Source organism: Hyperolius riggenbachi, chromosome 12, assembly GCF_040937935.1.
Source record: "Hyperolius riggenbachi isolate aHypRig1 chromosome 12, aHypRig1.pri, whole genome shotgun sequence".
In the NCBI taxonomy this organism is placed as follows: domain Eukaryota; kingdom Metazoa; phylum Chordata; class Amphibia; order Anura; family Hyperoliidae; genus Hyperolius; species Hyperolius riggenbachi.
This window is the reverse complement of record NC_090657.1, coordinates 197,225,102-197,242,772: the sequence shown is the minus strand read 5'-3', so window position 1 is coordinate 197,242,772 and position 17,671 is coordinate 197,225,102. Positions and strand designations below refer to the sequence as shown.

Below are 17,671 nucleotides of genomic sequence, written 5' to 3'. Positions count from 1 at the left end.
ATACTTATCACATCCATCAGACACAATTGCAGCAAGGTGTACCAAGCCAGTGGGAGGTGCAGGAGGAACACGGTTGACAATCGTTTCGCCCCCCAATAGAGGCTTTATCAAGACCTTGGATTTTACTACTGCCATGTTTTAAGAAGATTTTTTTGAAGTAAAGTTTTGCAAGTTTTAAATATTACAAGTGTGTTGCTCCTGGTCCCTCTTTCTCTATGTTGAAAATTATGATGCTGCTTATCTTCAACCGGATGTTGCACCACTTTGAAGTTTGTGGAGTCTAGAACCTGGCAGGAATTTGGTGTGCACTCACTGTTTGATCTATTGTGGACTTGCTAACTTTAGAATAATGGCAGTGCCGGAATTTTCCTCTCTGAGCGACAATGTACCAGTGAGGAAATGGAGACTCTTCTCCAACTCCCTTCATCGCTGCCCGTCTGGCTCAAGTTAAATGCTGGTACCCCTTTGTTGGTTCTCACTGGATTATTCTTATTACCCCACCTGCTTGTGGGACAATGCAGGTAACAGACATTTTTTTCCCTCAACTTTAGGAAAGTTTAGATTTGCGTCCCAAGTCTAACCCCTCCTTGAGCTGGTTGGAATCTTTAAGGGCTAGAATGGAATAGAAAGGTACATACTCGCAGGTCCCGTTCATTGCTGACCACTATCCCGCATAGCACCTCTGGGGGAAAAGGGTCACACTTATTTATTTTCTACATTTCATTTTCCTCATACTGCACACATGAACATACTTGAAGGTTCCTGCTTGAACAATTCAAACTGTACTTGCCAGGCATTGAACTGTACTGCCACACAAGCACTGCTATAGATCCATACACACATTCCTATTTCTATTGATGGATCTTATCACAGTATCTACTGTTCTCTGCCTATTGAATGGGATCACATGGTGAATGATTGTAAACGGAGGCTTAGCAAATCAGCCCTCCCAAGTCTCAGACACATAAAAGAACAATCTGTATACACTGGAATCAGGGGAAAAGGTATGTATGAAGTGCAGAGGTCAGTAGGGGAGTTATAAAATGGTAATGCGTGGTTCATTTTCTGCTGCTAATGTTTTTCCTTCACTAAAAGTAACAGCTGAAACAAGACTGGTTTGTTATTGTAGTCAGTGATTGGTGACCCCAGTAACATCCCCTCAGAAGAAGTTAATGGGAAAAGCAAAGACTCACCAGTAAGTGTGGAAACTCCAGGTGACTTTGGTGTGGTGACGGTCCTCTGCTTCCTAAAATCACCAATAAACAACAAGATTATATTCAATGATCTCACTGTGAAAATCCAATAACCAAATCAAATTTATGAAAAAAAAATCAATGCTTTAGTCTTAGGCTTTCTTGAAGTTGAAGATTCTTATGTAAATTAAAGCTTTTGGTTTGCTAAGAAAAATATCTCTCCAGGTCTGCTCTTTACATTTCACGGATTGAACTGATTTTTAATGCAGATTTTTACCAGCTTCTGTTCACCACTTGCAGAGACTGCCCATGATCAAATCAATTCAAAAACAGCTCTGTTGGCCTGACCAAGATTCATACAGACATTGCCAAAGCAAGGGGAAATGGGGATATGGAAGGCAGTGGGGTAGGAGTACAATGGGTAAGCAGTCCAGGGACATTTTTAGATTTATAGTTCATTTATGCTCCTCTCAGTCTGCGGCATGCTGTGAATAGTGTGCAGCGATTGTCAGTGTAGGTTCATTCTCTTAGTCTGTGGCATGTTGTGACGTAGTGTGCAGTGATCGTCACTGTGGGCTCTTTCTCTCAGTCTGCGGCATGTTGTTACCTAGTGCGCAGCGATTGTCACTGCGGGCTCTTTCTCTCAGTCTGTGGCATGCTGTGACGTAGTGTGCAGCGATGCTCACTGTGGATTCCTTTTCTCCTAGTAGTTTTCTCTCATCTGTACCTAATGTGTGAAAGTCACACAGGTACATCCTGTAGTTAAAGGGAGGGTCTGCATGGGTACTTTATCACTCCCAAGGTTGTAAAAGTAGACACAAGCAGAAAACCTACAATGATGTTGAGCAGAGAATTTGCTTAATAACCACTTAAGGACCAGGGGATTTTTCAGTGATCGGTGCTGCGTGGGCTTTACAGCCCGCAGCACAGATCAGGAGTGCAGCAGGGCGATCAGACTACCCCCCTTTTTTCCCCACTAGGGGGATGTCCTGCTGGGGGGGGGGGGTCTGATCGCAGCTGGCTGTATTTGTTTAGCGGGGGGGCTCTTCAAAGCCCCCCTCCACAGCGTTCTCCGCCCTCTCGCCCGTTCCCTGCCTCTCCCTTCCCCTCTGAGCGGCCCAGGACGGATATCCGTCCTGCGCCTGATAGGATAGGCTTCTGCCTATCAGATGACGGCGATCCCCAGCCAATTAGAGGCCGGGGATCGCCGATCTACGTCATGGTGCTGCTGCCCAGCAGCGCCGTATTGATGTAAACAGCTGGGATTTCTTCCCTGCGTGTTTACATTATGCGTGCGAGCCGCGATCGGCGGCTCGCACACTGTTCACGGAGGCAGCCTCCGTGAACTGGCATGGAAATTCCATGCTATACCACTAATGACCCACCGACGCCTATCGGCGTTAGCTGGTCGTTAAGGCCCATACCCACTATGCGATTTTCCCAACAATTTTTCCGATGACCAGCGGGTTTTTTTTCCGCGATCTTGCAACATGTATGCAGGCACGCAATCATGCGAACTATGTTTAGCGACACACGGTGATATCGACCAATATGGCGGATTTGATCTTTAATATCCCGACAACTCTGCACAAAGTGCCGCGATCGATTGACTTCCCATTCACGTCCATTTCATGTCGCACATACCAGCTGGCAGGATGATGTATCAGGGAGCGCTCGTCATCAAGGAACGCCGCTGGATCCATCTCCCTGTGCTGCTACGGTGAGTATTCAGCTTAACATGCAAATCTCCACTCATCCACAAAGGAAAAGAAATTAAGCCAAAAAAAAAAGAGTGATCACTCAGGAATCAGGATATCTTTATCAAGGCAAAAATAAGGTTAAAAGCCAAGTCTGTCAGCAGAAACCTAGAGCACACTCTGGTGAGGGATTTTCCCTTTGTGTGTAAGGACACCTCTACGCTGAAGAGCATTGTACACTGAGTGGCTGCTGTAGAATGCCATTCTCTAATAAACACTCCAATAAGGAGGTGCTGGTTGCATTTAGCCACCTCAATTTCATCCAGGCACTCCACTAACATTCTAGCCACATCACAGAGTCTGCGGGATATACATACCTATAACTGCTGCCAGGTAATTAACTGGTGATTGACTATATTTTTTCCCTTTCCTAAATCTGACAATTTTATGTTCATCACCACCAGAGACAGTGCAGAGCTTGCCTGAAATCAGGGCCGGTTCTCTCATGAAGCAAGGTGAAACTTTTTCATCAGGCGCAGAGATTTCAGGGACAGCATTTTTGTACTGTGTGAACCTTCCTGAGGAGGAATGGAGTGACTGAGGGTGAGCAGTTTGTTTGTCACAGACAGCCAGTGGGCTATTGTGCTGCAGCATGTCATATGAGAACATTAAATGAAGTAAATTGTTGGGTACTGTCCGATCATTCCAAATCGGGGGGTAGGGGCGCATCCTCACAAGTTTGCCTCAGGCAGCAAAAAGTCTAGAACCGGCCCAGCCTGAAATATTACTGTAAATTCTATGTGAACTTCTGAAGAGTAAAGGAAAACAGAAATCTGGGACTTCATAACTTGGTGTATATTTGTCATGGCTGCAAAGAAGCTAAATTTGGAATTGTCTTTCGGGGTCAAAGAGAAGTGAAAAGTAATTAACTACAAATTAAGGAAAAGGGCTTCTTGGGAAATTGCATGTTTTCTCTACCTTTGGCTTTTCCATTTAAACAAAGCTATCCTTTACATTAACAAATTTCATCTCTTTTCAAGAAAATGGCACATCCACGAGCTAGTGAAATTATTTATAGTCAGTGGCAATACAATTCTTGTAGACTTTACGTTTCGGAGTGAGTTGCCCTTGTGTTTTGATCTCCTCTGGACTCTCCTAGCAAGATCTCTCTGCCATACCTCAACGCTAATTTTCTAGCTATGGGATGTTCTTATCTACTTTATTATATTCCTAATCCTCCTGTTGAATTTTCCAGGGTATAAAGTTACTAAAAAATTGACAGGGGAGAGGAAGACCTTCTTACTAATGGCTACAGCATGTGTTCATACCTGAAGACTTTTGCAAAAATATCAATGTGAAAAACCTTGAAGAATATAAGAAATAAGATTACCATTCATCAAAAGCTGAAATATTGGCTTTGGAATGGTAGACCCGACGCCTCAAGTCCTGTTGTACACTGACCCTGTGTTGTAATATTTGTAGACCCTGGACATCTCCGATGGTGTGGAGTTGGGGAAGACAGAGAAGACTGTAGTCACAGCTGTGGTGGAACCCCCACCAGCTCCTCCGCTGCAGAAAATGAAGGAGAATGCCAAGGAGAAGAAGGCTTCATCAGAGAAACTGACCAAGCATGAGAGCAGAGAATGCCTGGATGTAGCAGCATCATCTCAGGTACAAGTTCCAGAACCAGCAACAGTGCTGAATGGGGCTGAATCATCCAAGGAAAGCCAGCTGAAGAGGACAGAGAAGAGGCAGTCTTTGGGTAGCTTCTTCAAAGCCATTGTAAGTTATGATCAAATTCCCTTGCTGGAATTAATTATGGATAAAACAAAACTTAATTAAGATTAAGCACTATAATATGTGTCAATAAGGATAAATAATGAAAAAAAAGTAATTATACAATTAACAATCGTCCACCTGCATCCCAAGGTAAAACCTGAACAATGTAATTCCACAGCACAAGTCAACCTCTAAGTTCTAAAAAGGTAATCTCACCAAATACCTCATGTCTGGATTGGAAAGGGGGTATAGTCAATTTCAAACTACACTAGCAGAAGGCTGCATGATCTTTGATCCTCAGCCGCTAAGCTTGTGGCCTTAATCTTCCACACCCCATTTAAAACTTTGGAAAACAAACTACTGTGGCAGAACTCCATCTCCTGGAACACTTAGTACTACTGTCCTAGATCCATGTTCGTAATGTTGTGATGTGTGTGTAAGGGAAGCTAAAGGGAAGAGTCTGTGCAGGACTGGCTCCAGCCACCCCACTTAGTCTTTCCCAGTCACAGCTTTATTTTATTCAGATAACAGTGTCATGTGACCCAGGAGAGGAGGTCTCACTGCTGTGGTTGGTTTTCTCTTGCCAATATGGAAACCTGTGAGTTTTAGAAGTATAAGTGATATGATTGGCGGCTAGTGGTCAGCCACATGGAGACGTGACTTTAGCTGGCCAACGCAATCCTTCATGATCAATAATGAAAAACAAATGTTCCTCTAAAATATTAGCCTAACCTAAGTCCCTGGGAATGTGTTGCCTTCTAACCGCTCCAGGCCTAACGGCAATAGATGTCTTACCACCAGAAGCAGATCATGCTGCTGGAGCTCCTGTTTGGAAATATGGGCCAACCAGCATTCTCAGTCTTTGTAGGAAGCTGAAATAAAAACAGAAAGCACAGACTTTTATTCATCTTCAAATGGAAATCTTTACCTTGTTTTAAATATGTTAATATAAATTTAGTAATGTAAACACTGCTTGCCTTTGCATTGCGTTCATTTTTAATGCTTAAGTATTATACAGAAAAGAGCATCTAGAAATATAGTATATATAGTAAAGGACCACTAACACAGAAACAGTAACATTTAAAATACATGTAAAGATACAAATAAGAAGTACAATTCTTCCAGAGTAAAATGAGCTATAAATTACCTTTCTCCTATGTTGCTGTCACTTACAGTAGGTAGTTAAAATCAAAAGCACTTAGTGAATGGGAGTTGCTCAGTCCATCTGCCAAAACAGAGTGCAAACAAGGCGGTGACCTGAATTTTTGTATAGATCCATTTCAGGGACGGCTTTTGTAAAGAATAAAGGAAATGCTGAGAATCCCCCATGAGGAGATGGAGTAGTCCCAAACCTGTCAATTCTGTTAGGTTTCTACTATGGCTCATTTTACACTGGAAGAAACGTGCTTTTTATTTGTAAATGTGTATGTTTACATGTATTTTTGGACTTGAACACTTTTTGCGATAGTGGTCCTTTAGATGTCCTGTAGATTGACTTTATAAGGTTGTTGAAAATCAAATGTAAAAACAGAAATAGTTGGAAGTCACATGGCACTGAGATGAAGCAGCAGGCCGTGTCTGTGCTCTTCTCTGATCATGGTGCAGGCTTTGCAGCGAGATGAAGCAGCAGGCCGTGTCTGTGGTCTTCTCTGCTCATGGCGCAGGCTTTGCACTGAGATGAAGCAGTAGGCCGTGTCTGTGGTCTTCTCTGCTCATGGCGCAGACTTTGCAGCGAGATGAAGCAGCAGGCCATGTCTGTGGTCTTCTCTGCTCATGGCGCAGGCTTTGCACTTAGATGAAGCAGTAGGCCGTGTCTGTGGTCTTCTCTGCTCATGGCGCAGGCTTTGCACTGAGATGAAGCAGCAGGCCGTGTCTGTGGTCTTCTCTGCTTATGGCGCAGGCTTTGCACTGAGATGAAGCAGCAGGCCGTGTCTGTGGTCTTCTCTGCTCATGGCGCAGGCATTGCAGCGAGATGAAGCAGCAGGCTGTGTCTGTGGTCTTCTCTGCTCATGGCGCAGGCTTTGGCACACTAAAATGAAGCAGCAGACCGTGTCTGTGGCCTTCTCTGCTCATGGCGCAGGCTTTGCAGCGAGATGAAGCGGCAGGCTGTGTCTGTGGCGCAGGTTTTGCAGCGAGATGAAGCAGCAGGCTGTGTCTGTGGTCTTCTCTGCTCATGGTGTGGGCTTTGCACTGAGATAAAGCAGCAGGCCGTGTCTGTGGTCTTCTCTGCTCATGGCGCAGCCTTTGCACTGAGATGAAGCAGCAGGCTGTGTCTGTGGTCTTCTCTGCTCATGGCGCAGGCTTTGCACTGAGATGAAGCAGCAGGCTGTGTCTGTGGTCTTCTCTGCTCATGGCGCAACCTTTGCACTGAGATGAAGCAGCAGGCCGTGTCTGTGGTCTTCTCTGCTCATGGCGCAGGCTTTGCACTGAGATGAAGCAGCAGGCCGTGTCTGTGGTCTTCTCTCCTCATGGCGCAGACTTTGCAGCGAGATGAAGCAGCAGGCAGTGTCTGTGGTCTTCTCTGCTGATGGCGCAGGCTTTGCACTGAGATGAAGCAGCAGGCCGTGTCTGTGGTCTTCTCTGCTCATGGGGCAGGCTTTGCAGCGAGATGAAGCAGCAGGCTGTGTCTGTGGCGCAGGTTTTGCAGCGAGATGAAGCAGCAGGCTTTGTCTGTGGTCTTCTCTGCTCATGGTGCAGCCTTTGCACTGAGATGAAGCAGCAGGCTGTGTCTGTGGTCTTCTCTGCTCATGGCGCAGCCTTTGCACTGAGATGAAGCAGCAGGCTGTGTCTGTGGTCTTCTCTGCTCATGGCGCAGGCTTTGCACTGAGATGAAGCAGCAGGCCGTGTCTGTGGTCTTCTCTGCTCATGGCGCAGACTTTGCAGCGAGATGAAGCAGCAGGCCGTGTCTGTGGTCTTCTCTGCTCATGGCGCAGGCTTTGCAGCGAGATGAAGCGGCAGGCTGTGTCTGTGGCACAGGTTTTGCAGCGAGATGAAGCAGCAGGCTGTGTCTGTGGTCTTCTCTGCTCATGGCGCAGGCTTTGCACTGAGATGAAGCAGCAGGCCGTGTCTGTGGTCTTCTCTGCTCATGGCGCAGGCTTTGCAGCCAGATGAAGCGGCAGGCTGTGTCTGTGGCACAGGTTTTGCAGCGAGATGAAGCAGCAGGCTGTGTCTGTGGTCTTCTCTGCTCATGGTGCAGGCTTTGCACTGAGATGAAGCAGCAGGCTGTATCTGTGGTTTTCTCTGCTCATGGCGCAGCCTTTGCACTGAGATGAAGCAGCAGGCTGTGTCTGTGGTCTTCTCTGCTCATGGTGCAGGCTTTGCACTGAGATGAAGCAGCGGCTGTGTCTATGGTCTTCTCTGCTCAGAAGCATACAGAGGATTTGTGTAGCCCAGAGCAACACCACCCCTTTCTCCCAACATTCTCCACCTCCAATGCCTATTGCATTGCACTAACCTTCATTTTACCCCTCCATCCGCATTCTCCTCCTGGCTCTTCTCTGAATACATTCTCCTCTCCTGGTCCAACTCATTTTGATCCTCTCCTCCTATTCCTCACCTACTGTTCCCTTCTGCTACATCTCTGCCCAAATTCTCCTGCATTTGCCCCACCCCCTCTCCCATTCTTGTACTCCTGTACCCACTCACCTTCTGCACCTATAAACTTGTTCTCCTCATCCTATCCACCCATTCTGCCCCCTTCTCCACTCTCCTCTTCTTGCCTCCTCTCCACTTTCTGCTCTACTCCCTCCAGTATGCCAATCAGTGACATAACAATAGGGGATGCAGAGGTTTCAACCACACCAAGGCCCCTGGACCAGAAGAGCCCATTAGGGGCCCTCCCTCAACCGCAGTATTAGCTCTTCAAATGGTGCTATGCTGGTAGTGATCACACACACACACTATATATATATATATATATATATATATATATATATATATATATATACTTTGAATAGTGGTAATCATTAGCAAACTGTTCCCCTCCTTTGCTTACACCTCTCATACTGTGGATGTCCTTGGCAGGTTTTGTTGAGACATATGAATTTTAATGTACAGAATGTTGGGGGGGTCTCATGTAAAACTTGTACTGGTCCCCAGAGCTCCCAACCTACGCCACTGATGCCAATGTCTCCAGAAACAGAAATAGTAGTCTGTTCACCTCTGTGCAGCAGTAAGGCTCCGTGCCATGATGAACTGGTCCTTACATTAACTACTTTGCTTCCTCTCGTACCCCTAGAATCACCTGTAAACGTGATTTAAATGACCTCAATGTTATACAAGTCACATGACATGTTCTCCTTCCATTCCAGGGCCCAAAACGGCTATGCGATGCAGAAGTCCAGACAGATCCGGTCTCCATCCTACCTGCGGAAAAAGCCAAGTAAAGGCCATGCAGTCTGATGTGGGCAGAGCCACAGATTCCGCTACTGTATATTTGAGGTGTAATTTGTACAGAGGTAGTTCAATACAAGACACAAATCAGCAGCACCAACAGGCAGAACCCAATAATAGGTGAAATCCACTAAATCCATAAACCACAGAGTGAAATAAACAACACATTGTAACAGCGTAGATCTGAAACGTCTGCAGCAAGTGTGAGGTCAGGGTGTGCAGTGTCATAGTCATAATAGGTATAACGTTAAATAATGTAAATCTATGGGATCTCCAAGCCTCTCCAGTGAGGATATCGTAGATGAGCCAGCAAACCTCAACTGAATTAGTTAACAGTTTTCAGCTACTAAAAGAATAGGTTTTCCCACCTTCAACTGCGTCATATCAGATCACAGGGTTGGAAAGAGATTTAGAATGTAGAGGTTGTGTGATCACAGTTGCATGCAGCATCTGAGCCACAAGAAGAGGTTTTTAGATAAATCCGGGGAGGTTGGGTTTGTTTCAATAAAAGCTCACTGAGCACCTGCATAAAACTGCAGTCATGCAACTGTTCATTTACTACCCTTCAAAAACTCCCACTATGGCCCTGATGCACCGAGCCTTTCACGAGTTCCCTCTCAAATGGGCCCCTTATTCATTAAACTTTTTTTTTACAGTTTTCTCACTTGAGACATTTTTGAATCTTACCCACAAAATATCTTTTTCAGCCCCCAGGTACATATTCAGAATAACTTGTGCCAATTTAACTGAGGCTCAATGTTACTTTTCTTATCAACTTTTTAGTACTTGTCACTTGCCATGTACTAAAAAGGCATTGAAAAAAAAAATGAGAAGACATATCCTGCAAGAAGACTCTGGAGAAAGGTTTATTTTTTATATCAAGTTATTTAATCAGGTTAAAAAATGACAAGGAGTGATAACTCATCAGAAAAGGTTAAAGCGTTGGGGGTTATTTTTCCGGTATGACGCAAGAGGTAAGAGAGGCAAACATTGAGGGCTTGTTCACACTATGAGCGTTGGTGGGTTTTTGTAAGCGCTGGCAATTTTAGAAATCACCCCAAAAGTGCTTGTGCAATGATTCCCTATGATAGTGTTCACATATGAGCGTTTCAATGGCTTTCCGCTTGCAAAAGCGCTGCCTGTACCATTTTCTGAGCGCTTTCGCTCAATGGAAGGTATAGGGAAATCGCAAAGTGCTTGAAAAAGCGCTTTGTATAGTGATTTCCCGAGGGCTTTTAAGAATAAATACATTGTGTTTAATGATTTCAGGGGGAAAGAGCTCACTTCCTGACTGACGCCAGGAAGTGAAAAAACAAATCGCTTTGCAAAAGTGCTTAGAAAAGCGCTTAAAAAAAACCTCAATAAATTGCTCAGCGCTGGCGATTTATAATGTGAACAAGGCCTTACCATCTAATAGGAGACTGATCATGGAAAATCCAGTTCAGAATGCTAAATCACATATAATGTTGCCATGGGGATAACTGGCCATAGTAAATTAGGCCCATTTTGTCAAAAGGTAGGTTATATTACAGTGCTATATAAGGTTAGCCAATGGGGTGATCTTCTTCGGATATAAATAAGCGCCTTCAACTAGAGAATTATTAGAAATGGAAGGAATTAGCATTCCCTTTAAAACACAAAACACTACCACCTCCTTTCACTACATTTTAAATTCATTATTATGAATAAAACTGCAAATGTTAAAAAGGACTCATCATGCAGTAAGCAAACTTTTCACATGTACCTTAAAAAAACAGATAAAGGAAATCCAACAGCCGAAAAGATAAAGCCTAAAGAGGCGCACTAACACCAAAATGAACAGTTTCCTTTTGTGAGTTCTCCATGATGGAGGCAGCCATAGTCTTCTTCCATACTCTAGTGCTTAGGTTGGCATCGTTTACTGTACCTTGTGCTATCCTCCATGGATGTCGCCACACTTCCTGGCTCTGCACTGCTGCTTTATTCTTTGTAAACCCCTTTTCATTATTTATACATGGATATGATCTGAAGGGTTATCTGTTTCAAGTCCTAAAACTAGATAATAAGATCCCAATAAAAAAGACATGGTTTATGTTCAAAATGGTCCAAAGTTACATATCTGTGTAGAGCATAAAGGTACGGAAGCCTCTGCTGTCTTGGCAAGGCAGAGTCCCACAATGAAAACTTTTTACTAATGGCACATAATGACACATACTATTTATTCACAAAAAGATACAGTGAGTTAATATTACATACAAAAGCAAATTCTGGAGAGATCTGGAATGATGGTCATAGGTCCCGTATAAAACTCAGAAGGAGCCATGTTTGGGCAGAAATGGTCACATGATTGCAGTTTCTACCACAACATTAAGGTATTTGCAAGGATTTTTTTTTTGCACCGAAAATGTAGTGTGTGGAGGTGGAGTGGAGGCAATGCTGGCGCAGTGTTCTCCCCAGGCTCTTTTAGCTGGGTGCTCCACCCGGCTAGTTTTGGTGACCACCCGGCTGTCATCGGCTCACCTCCTGCTATACTATAAGCAGACTTGTGCAGAGAAGCACCGGCCCTGCATTCTATCATCTCGCCCCACCCGGCTACTTTTTCATGCCACCCGGCTGGAAAAAAATTCTGGGGAGAACACTGTCAGGCGTAATATATTATTTTAGACATGGACAGATTCGGCAGTAACATGTTTATCTAGTCACTGGACTGCTGATGGTCGAAACCCTGTTGTTCTTTTTGTGACAGATTTTGGGCAAGGACTGTACACATGCTGGATTGCTGTCAACAGACAGTCATTGTGCGGATGTTATCGGCTGCCTCAGCTGACTTTAATCTAGTGTAGCACTAGTGTACAGGGCTTTAGAAAGGAATCAGAGCTAGGGATGGTCAATGAGAAGCAAATTGATCTGAGTTCATACAGGATTATGCACCTTTGCAGGATTTGATTGGCTCATTTTCAATGTGCATAGATTTGCATGCAGAATTTGCATCATCCTGTATGAACTCAGAACGATTTGCATCTCATTGACCTTCCCTAATCAGAACCTCCTTTGCACTTTTACCTTCCATATATGGCCAATATAAACAATACCGTATGTAGCACCACTTTGCATAATACACAAAAGGATCGGAGACGGAACGCACGACATAAAACTGCTTTTTAGAAAGTCTCAGCAGGTTATGAATGACACAGAACGTTATCATTGTAAATGATGCTATATTAGCAGAAACTTAAATACAATATATAATATGTGATTTGTTTTTTTTTTAATGTTTGAAAGATCTTGATTGAAATTTGAAAAACGCACCAGTAATGGGCAACAATATCCAATGCTAAATCGCTGTACTGTATAATAATTTGAAGAAAAAAAAACATGATTTTTAAAGCATAGAATAAGAAGTCTAATGTAAACTCTCAATTAATTACTTAATGCACACTAACCACCATATAACTGATAATCCCGCAGCTTGTGACATTATTATGGTAACCGCATTTTGTTAGGTCATTTCTGTGAATTTCTCATGTAACTGATTGGTGTTTAATCACTGTACTCTTTTCTGCATTTTCAGATGAGGTAGTTTCGGTGTACATAGATTATACAATAAATCCACTTTATTCCAAAATATGTTGTGTCTGCTTCCTGAAGTTTGGAGGGGGATCTCTGCATTTTTTATCTGATCTGCTTTGGTGAAATCTGTACTTTCCGAGGTTGACCTTTCTCATGTGGTCAATGAGATACATATCATAACAAATGAATGCAGAGTTATGCAATTTTTTTTAAAGGACACATCTGAGGACATTTAAAAAAAATACTTACCCGGGGCTTCATCCACCCTCTGGCAGCCGATCTGCCCCTCGCTGCAGCTCCAGTGTGCCAAGATCCCTTCTGTTGGAGATGCCGAGTTTCACAGGTCGGCATCTTCTGTGTGAGCGTGCAGCCGCGCCACTCGTGGTCACGCTTCAGTGCTTGAGAGCATTCTGTGCAGTAGTTCTGCGGCGTGGCCTCGTGGTTGCACAGGAGCAGAAGATCCCGACCTGGTAAGGTCACCATCTCCAATGGAGGGGATCCTGAGACACTGTAGCTGCGGCGAGGGACATAGCAGCTGCCAGAGGCTGGAGGAAAACCCGGGTAAGTAGATTTTTTTTAATTTCCTCTGACCTGTGCTTTAATGGGAACCCGAGGTGAGAGGCATATAATGGGCTTGATTCACAAAAGGGTGCTAACTTAGCACGCCTAAAAGCCACTTAGCACGCCTAAAGCCCTTAAAAGCTTTGCAAGCTAGGTTAGCGTGCGCGAAATATAGCGCTGAGTGGTGCACACGAAACGTCTCACGTTTCACGGCGCACTATGCGACATTTCGGCCACACCCGGTGCGATGTTTTAGGCACACCCGGTGAAATGTTTCACGCGCAGCGCTAAACTTTGCGTGCAATCAATAAAAGCTTTAGGCGTGCTAAATGAGTTAGCACTTTTTTGTGAATCGAGCCCAGAGTCTGCCATATTTATTTCCTTGTAAACAATGCCAGTTGCCTGGCAGTCCTGTTGATGTTCTGGCATACATAGTTTCTGAGTCAAAACCCTGGAACAAGCATATGGCTAATCCAGTAAAAGTCAGTTGAAACCACCATGGGACGGAGGAGGATGGGGGAAGCCTCAATCGGATCCAAAGGCTTCCCCCTCCCAAGATAAGTAACCCCCAGGGGCCCTTTTTCCAGTACAGGTTCTCTTTAAGGATGTGTACACATCCAATTTTGACTGGCCAATCTGATCACCTCCATGTAATATGAGAGCCAACAGATTTTGAATACTATGAACAGATTGTATAGGTAAGATCCCATACTACATGGAGGTGGTAAAATTTGCCAGTCAGTGGCCAATCAAAATTGGATGGGCGTATAATGCACCCTAAAGAGAGGGATCAGCCACTGGGAACAAAATTATTATCCAGCCAGAAGCCAAATTGTGTCACATGAAGACGTTGATATATTGTCACAGCTCACACTTGACTGACTATAATAAATAAAGGCAGTAATGATCACTTTATTCTACCGATTCCTGTTCCTCTCTGTGTGCTGTTAGTTATATCCTACAAGTATAACAACTACTTACTTTGCAACACCAAACAACTATTCTCTGTGCATATTGGAATGGGTGATATTACTTCCATAAAAACTGTCCCATCTGGTGCCCAGAAGTGATTTGTGAAACCTTAAAGTGGCCACACGTTACAATTTTTTTATTTTGATTCAATTTGACCAATCCAATCCAATGTTTTGGTTGATCAGAAGTTTTGAAGACATTGGCCTCAATTCTGGTACGTTTATCAAACAAATTACCTCATGTGAGGTAATGACATTTAGCAATTCTGGTAGGTTTTAGTCATGTTTTACCTCATGAGGTAATTTATGAGGTAATTCATGGGGTAATTTACTGAAAATAGCTATTCTTATGGAAATTAGGGGGCATGCTAGCACATAATTTACCAATCAGTTTCAGGGCCCTTTTCCACCAGCGCTGGCTGAATCGCAAAACCGCAAACCGCTAGCGATTTTACAATCGCTACGGTTTGCTTTTTAACATAGGAATCACGGTAGGTCATTTCCACTACCGCGATTCGCTTTTGTCGGGAACGCGAACGCGCGGCGGAGCGATAATTGCCGCGATTCTGCTATGCAGTGCAAAGCATAGCAAAATCGCGGCCGCAAACGTCGGGGGAATCGCCGGTTTTGCGATTCAGCAATCGCTAGCGTTCAGCATGAACGCTAGCGATTGCAGGTGGAAAAGGTCCCTAAGGGCTGGAACCAACTAGAGCGATTTTATGAGCATTTAGGGAGCGATACAAACCACTAGCGATGTCTCTAAACGCTCAGCTAATGTTAATGGATGGGCCAAACTCCACTGGAGCGATTGCGATTACCAAATCGCAAAACGCAGGACATGCAGAATTTTTGGTGTTTAGCGTTAGAGTTTCACCAATGTAAAGTATATAATCGCTGGCGTATTCGCTCATCAAAACCTGCACAGAGCGATTTTGCTAGCGTTTTGAAGTTACTGCACACTGTAACAAAATTAAAATTAATTGAAAGGACCAATCAGAATTAAAACGCTAAGCGCTACACAACCGCTGGCAAATTGAATACACTTTTAAAATCGCTCCTGAAAACGCTCATGAAATTGCTTGCAAACTGCTCATACAAAACGCTAGCGATTGCGATTAGCGATAGCATTTTGTGGTGGGTTCCAGGCCTAAGACCTGCCTGTACCTGGAGCTAAAGTCAATTTGTATGCATTTTGCAGTTCCTATTGCTGTTTTAGTGTTCTCTCTATCCAGGCTGTGTAATAGAAAAGAATAGCAGAAATAAAACTCCAAATATTTACTGAATTTTTTTTTTTAATAAGGGATGCCTATAAATATACTTTTCATAGGTTGCTACATAATGAAATACACCCCTCAAAAAAAACCAAACCTCTTCCAATTAAAGACTGCTATTGTTTATTTACTGCATGCTTACTGCTGAACTACCTCATGTTTTACCTCACTTTATGCATTTACCTCATGTTTTACCTCATGTTCGGAAATTGAGAAAAATCTTTCAGAATTGCTAAAAAAGAAGAGGAAAATACCGCATGAGGTATTTTACCTACAAATAAATATTTGCCTCACATAGCTACCAAAATTGAGGCCAATATCTCATGCGATCATCATTTGCTGTTTAGCATTACCACTGACACCACATTGCTACTTACAACTGCATTTACCACATTGTATTGTGCTGTAAAACACTCAATTTCTATTTATTAACCCCTTTGGGACCGAGGACGTTACAGCTACATCCTGTACTGCTGAAGGGACGTAACTGTAACATCCCTTGGTCCCGCTGCGCGCAGCTGAATGACAACTGACATCTCCCTTCACCGATCAGGAGCCATGGTGATTGGCTCCTGATCACTAGGCGGTGGCAGAAGAAGAGGATCCACTCACCTCTCCTGACGTTCCTCTGGAGATCATCGCTCCCCTTCTACTCTGTCCGGCATCCAGCCTCCCACTGCCTCAAGTGTTGGGTCCCAGCTTCATGATGTCATCAAGCCATGCCCCAGAACTTAGCGGCGGTATGAGTCTGGATGCCGGGCAGAGCAGAGGGGGAGTGACAATCGCTGGAGGAACGTCAGGAGAGCTGAGTAATTGCTGGCTCCCTATACTGGGAACGCCTAAGCCTTGCTCTCTTTACTGGGAATACCTATGCCTGGCTATCTATAATGGGGAAACCTAGCAATTTATAACCCGGTCCCGAAGTGGTTAATTACATAAATACACTAAGTACAATACCGTTACATATTATGATAATTCTACAAAAACAAAACAATTCCATACACTGTATATTATGTTCACACTACATACCATAACATTCTCTACCCATCTTTTCACTGTATACATATACACATACACTCTGCATAAACAACAAAAAGGCTGGAATTATGAAACAACAGAGTTATAAACAATTTATTCTGGTTAAATTCAATCTGACAATCCATCTCAATCCTTAGTAAAGTTGGCCTGAATTTTCCACAGAAATCTCAGAAAAATCGAGAAAAATTTAAATTTGATCAGACTTGATCAGATTGAAAACAAACAAAAAAATAATGATTGTTTTAATCAAACTGGGGTAAAGTCGAACAGAAAAATTGAAACGGGTGTGGTCACCTCTAGGTCTGGTTCAGATGAGCATCTGAACCAGGGCTGTGGAGTCGGAGTCGGAGTCGTGGAGTCGGAGTCGTGGAGTCGGGCAATTTTGGGTGCCTGGAGTCGGAGTCGGGAAAAAATGCACCGACTCCGACTCCTAATGAATTTGTAACTGTAATTAAAATAGAAAATATGATAAAATGTTCTATTTCTTAGATAATAGTCATTAAAAATAATGTATATATACAGGTTATATACAGTAATTGCTGTGCTTAGTCCACAAAAATGAAATAAACCTATCAAAATGAGTTACTTGTGCTGCTTCAATAAAGCAGTCCCCGTATTTTTAAAGTCAGATATACATATCTGATTGTGACTGTATATATGATGTGTACACAGGAATCTCTTATATATACTAAATAACATCTATGCTGTAAGAATAAAGCCTGATGTGTAGCTGTGTCACTAATAGAGATGGTCAACGAGATGGAAATAATTCTGCATTGATGCTGATTTATGCAAATGTATGCACTCCCTTTGCTGATGAAATCAAATAATTTGATATGTTATTAAAATTTGGTTTGGTGACTACAAATTAAAGGGTAACTGAGACGGATGAAAAGTAAAGTTTTATACATACCTGGGGCTTCCTCCAGCCCCCTTCAGGCTAATCAGTCCCTTACTGTCCTCCACCACCCGGATCTTCTGCTATGAGTCCTGGTAATTCAGCCAGTCAGCGCTGTCTGGCCGCATGCCGCTCCCACAGCCAGGAACATTCTGCACCTGCGCAATAGTGCTGCACAGGTGTAGTATGCTCCTGGCGGCGGAGTGTGTGCATGTGCACTACGCCTGACTGGCTCAAGTACCTGGACTCATAGCAGAAGATCCAGGTGGTGGAGGAGGACAACGAGGGACTGATTATTCTGAAGGCGGCTGGAGGAAGCCCC

The 17,671-nt window shown here is 43.7% G+C and overlaps 1 protein-coding gene across 26 annotated transcripts in view; it reads left to right on the top strand.

The window, feature by feature from the left end:
- BCAS1 (brain enriched myelin associated protein 1) overlaps positions 1-12,667 on the top strand; it is a 127,166-nt gene extending 114,499 nt beyond the window's left edge. For 24 of the 26 annotated variants that reach the window (XM_068263449.1, XM_068263462.1, XM_068263455.1 and 21 more), the window contains 3 exons: positions 1,130-1,195; positions 4,373-4,672; positions 8,980-12,667. In XM_068263449.1, the coding sequence (XP_068119550.1) occupies positions 1,130-1,195; positions 4,373-4,672; positions 8,980-9,054 (441 nt within the window). In that variant the 3' untranslated portion in view covers positions 9,055-12,667. The remainder of the gene's footprint in view (positions 1-1,129; positions 1,196-4,372; positions 4,673-8,979) is intronic. The other 2 variants (XM_068263446.1, XM_068263464.1) reach the window with 2 other exon arrangements.
- The last annotated feature ends 5,004 nt before the right edge of the window (positions 12,668-17,671 follow it).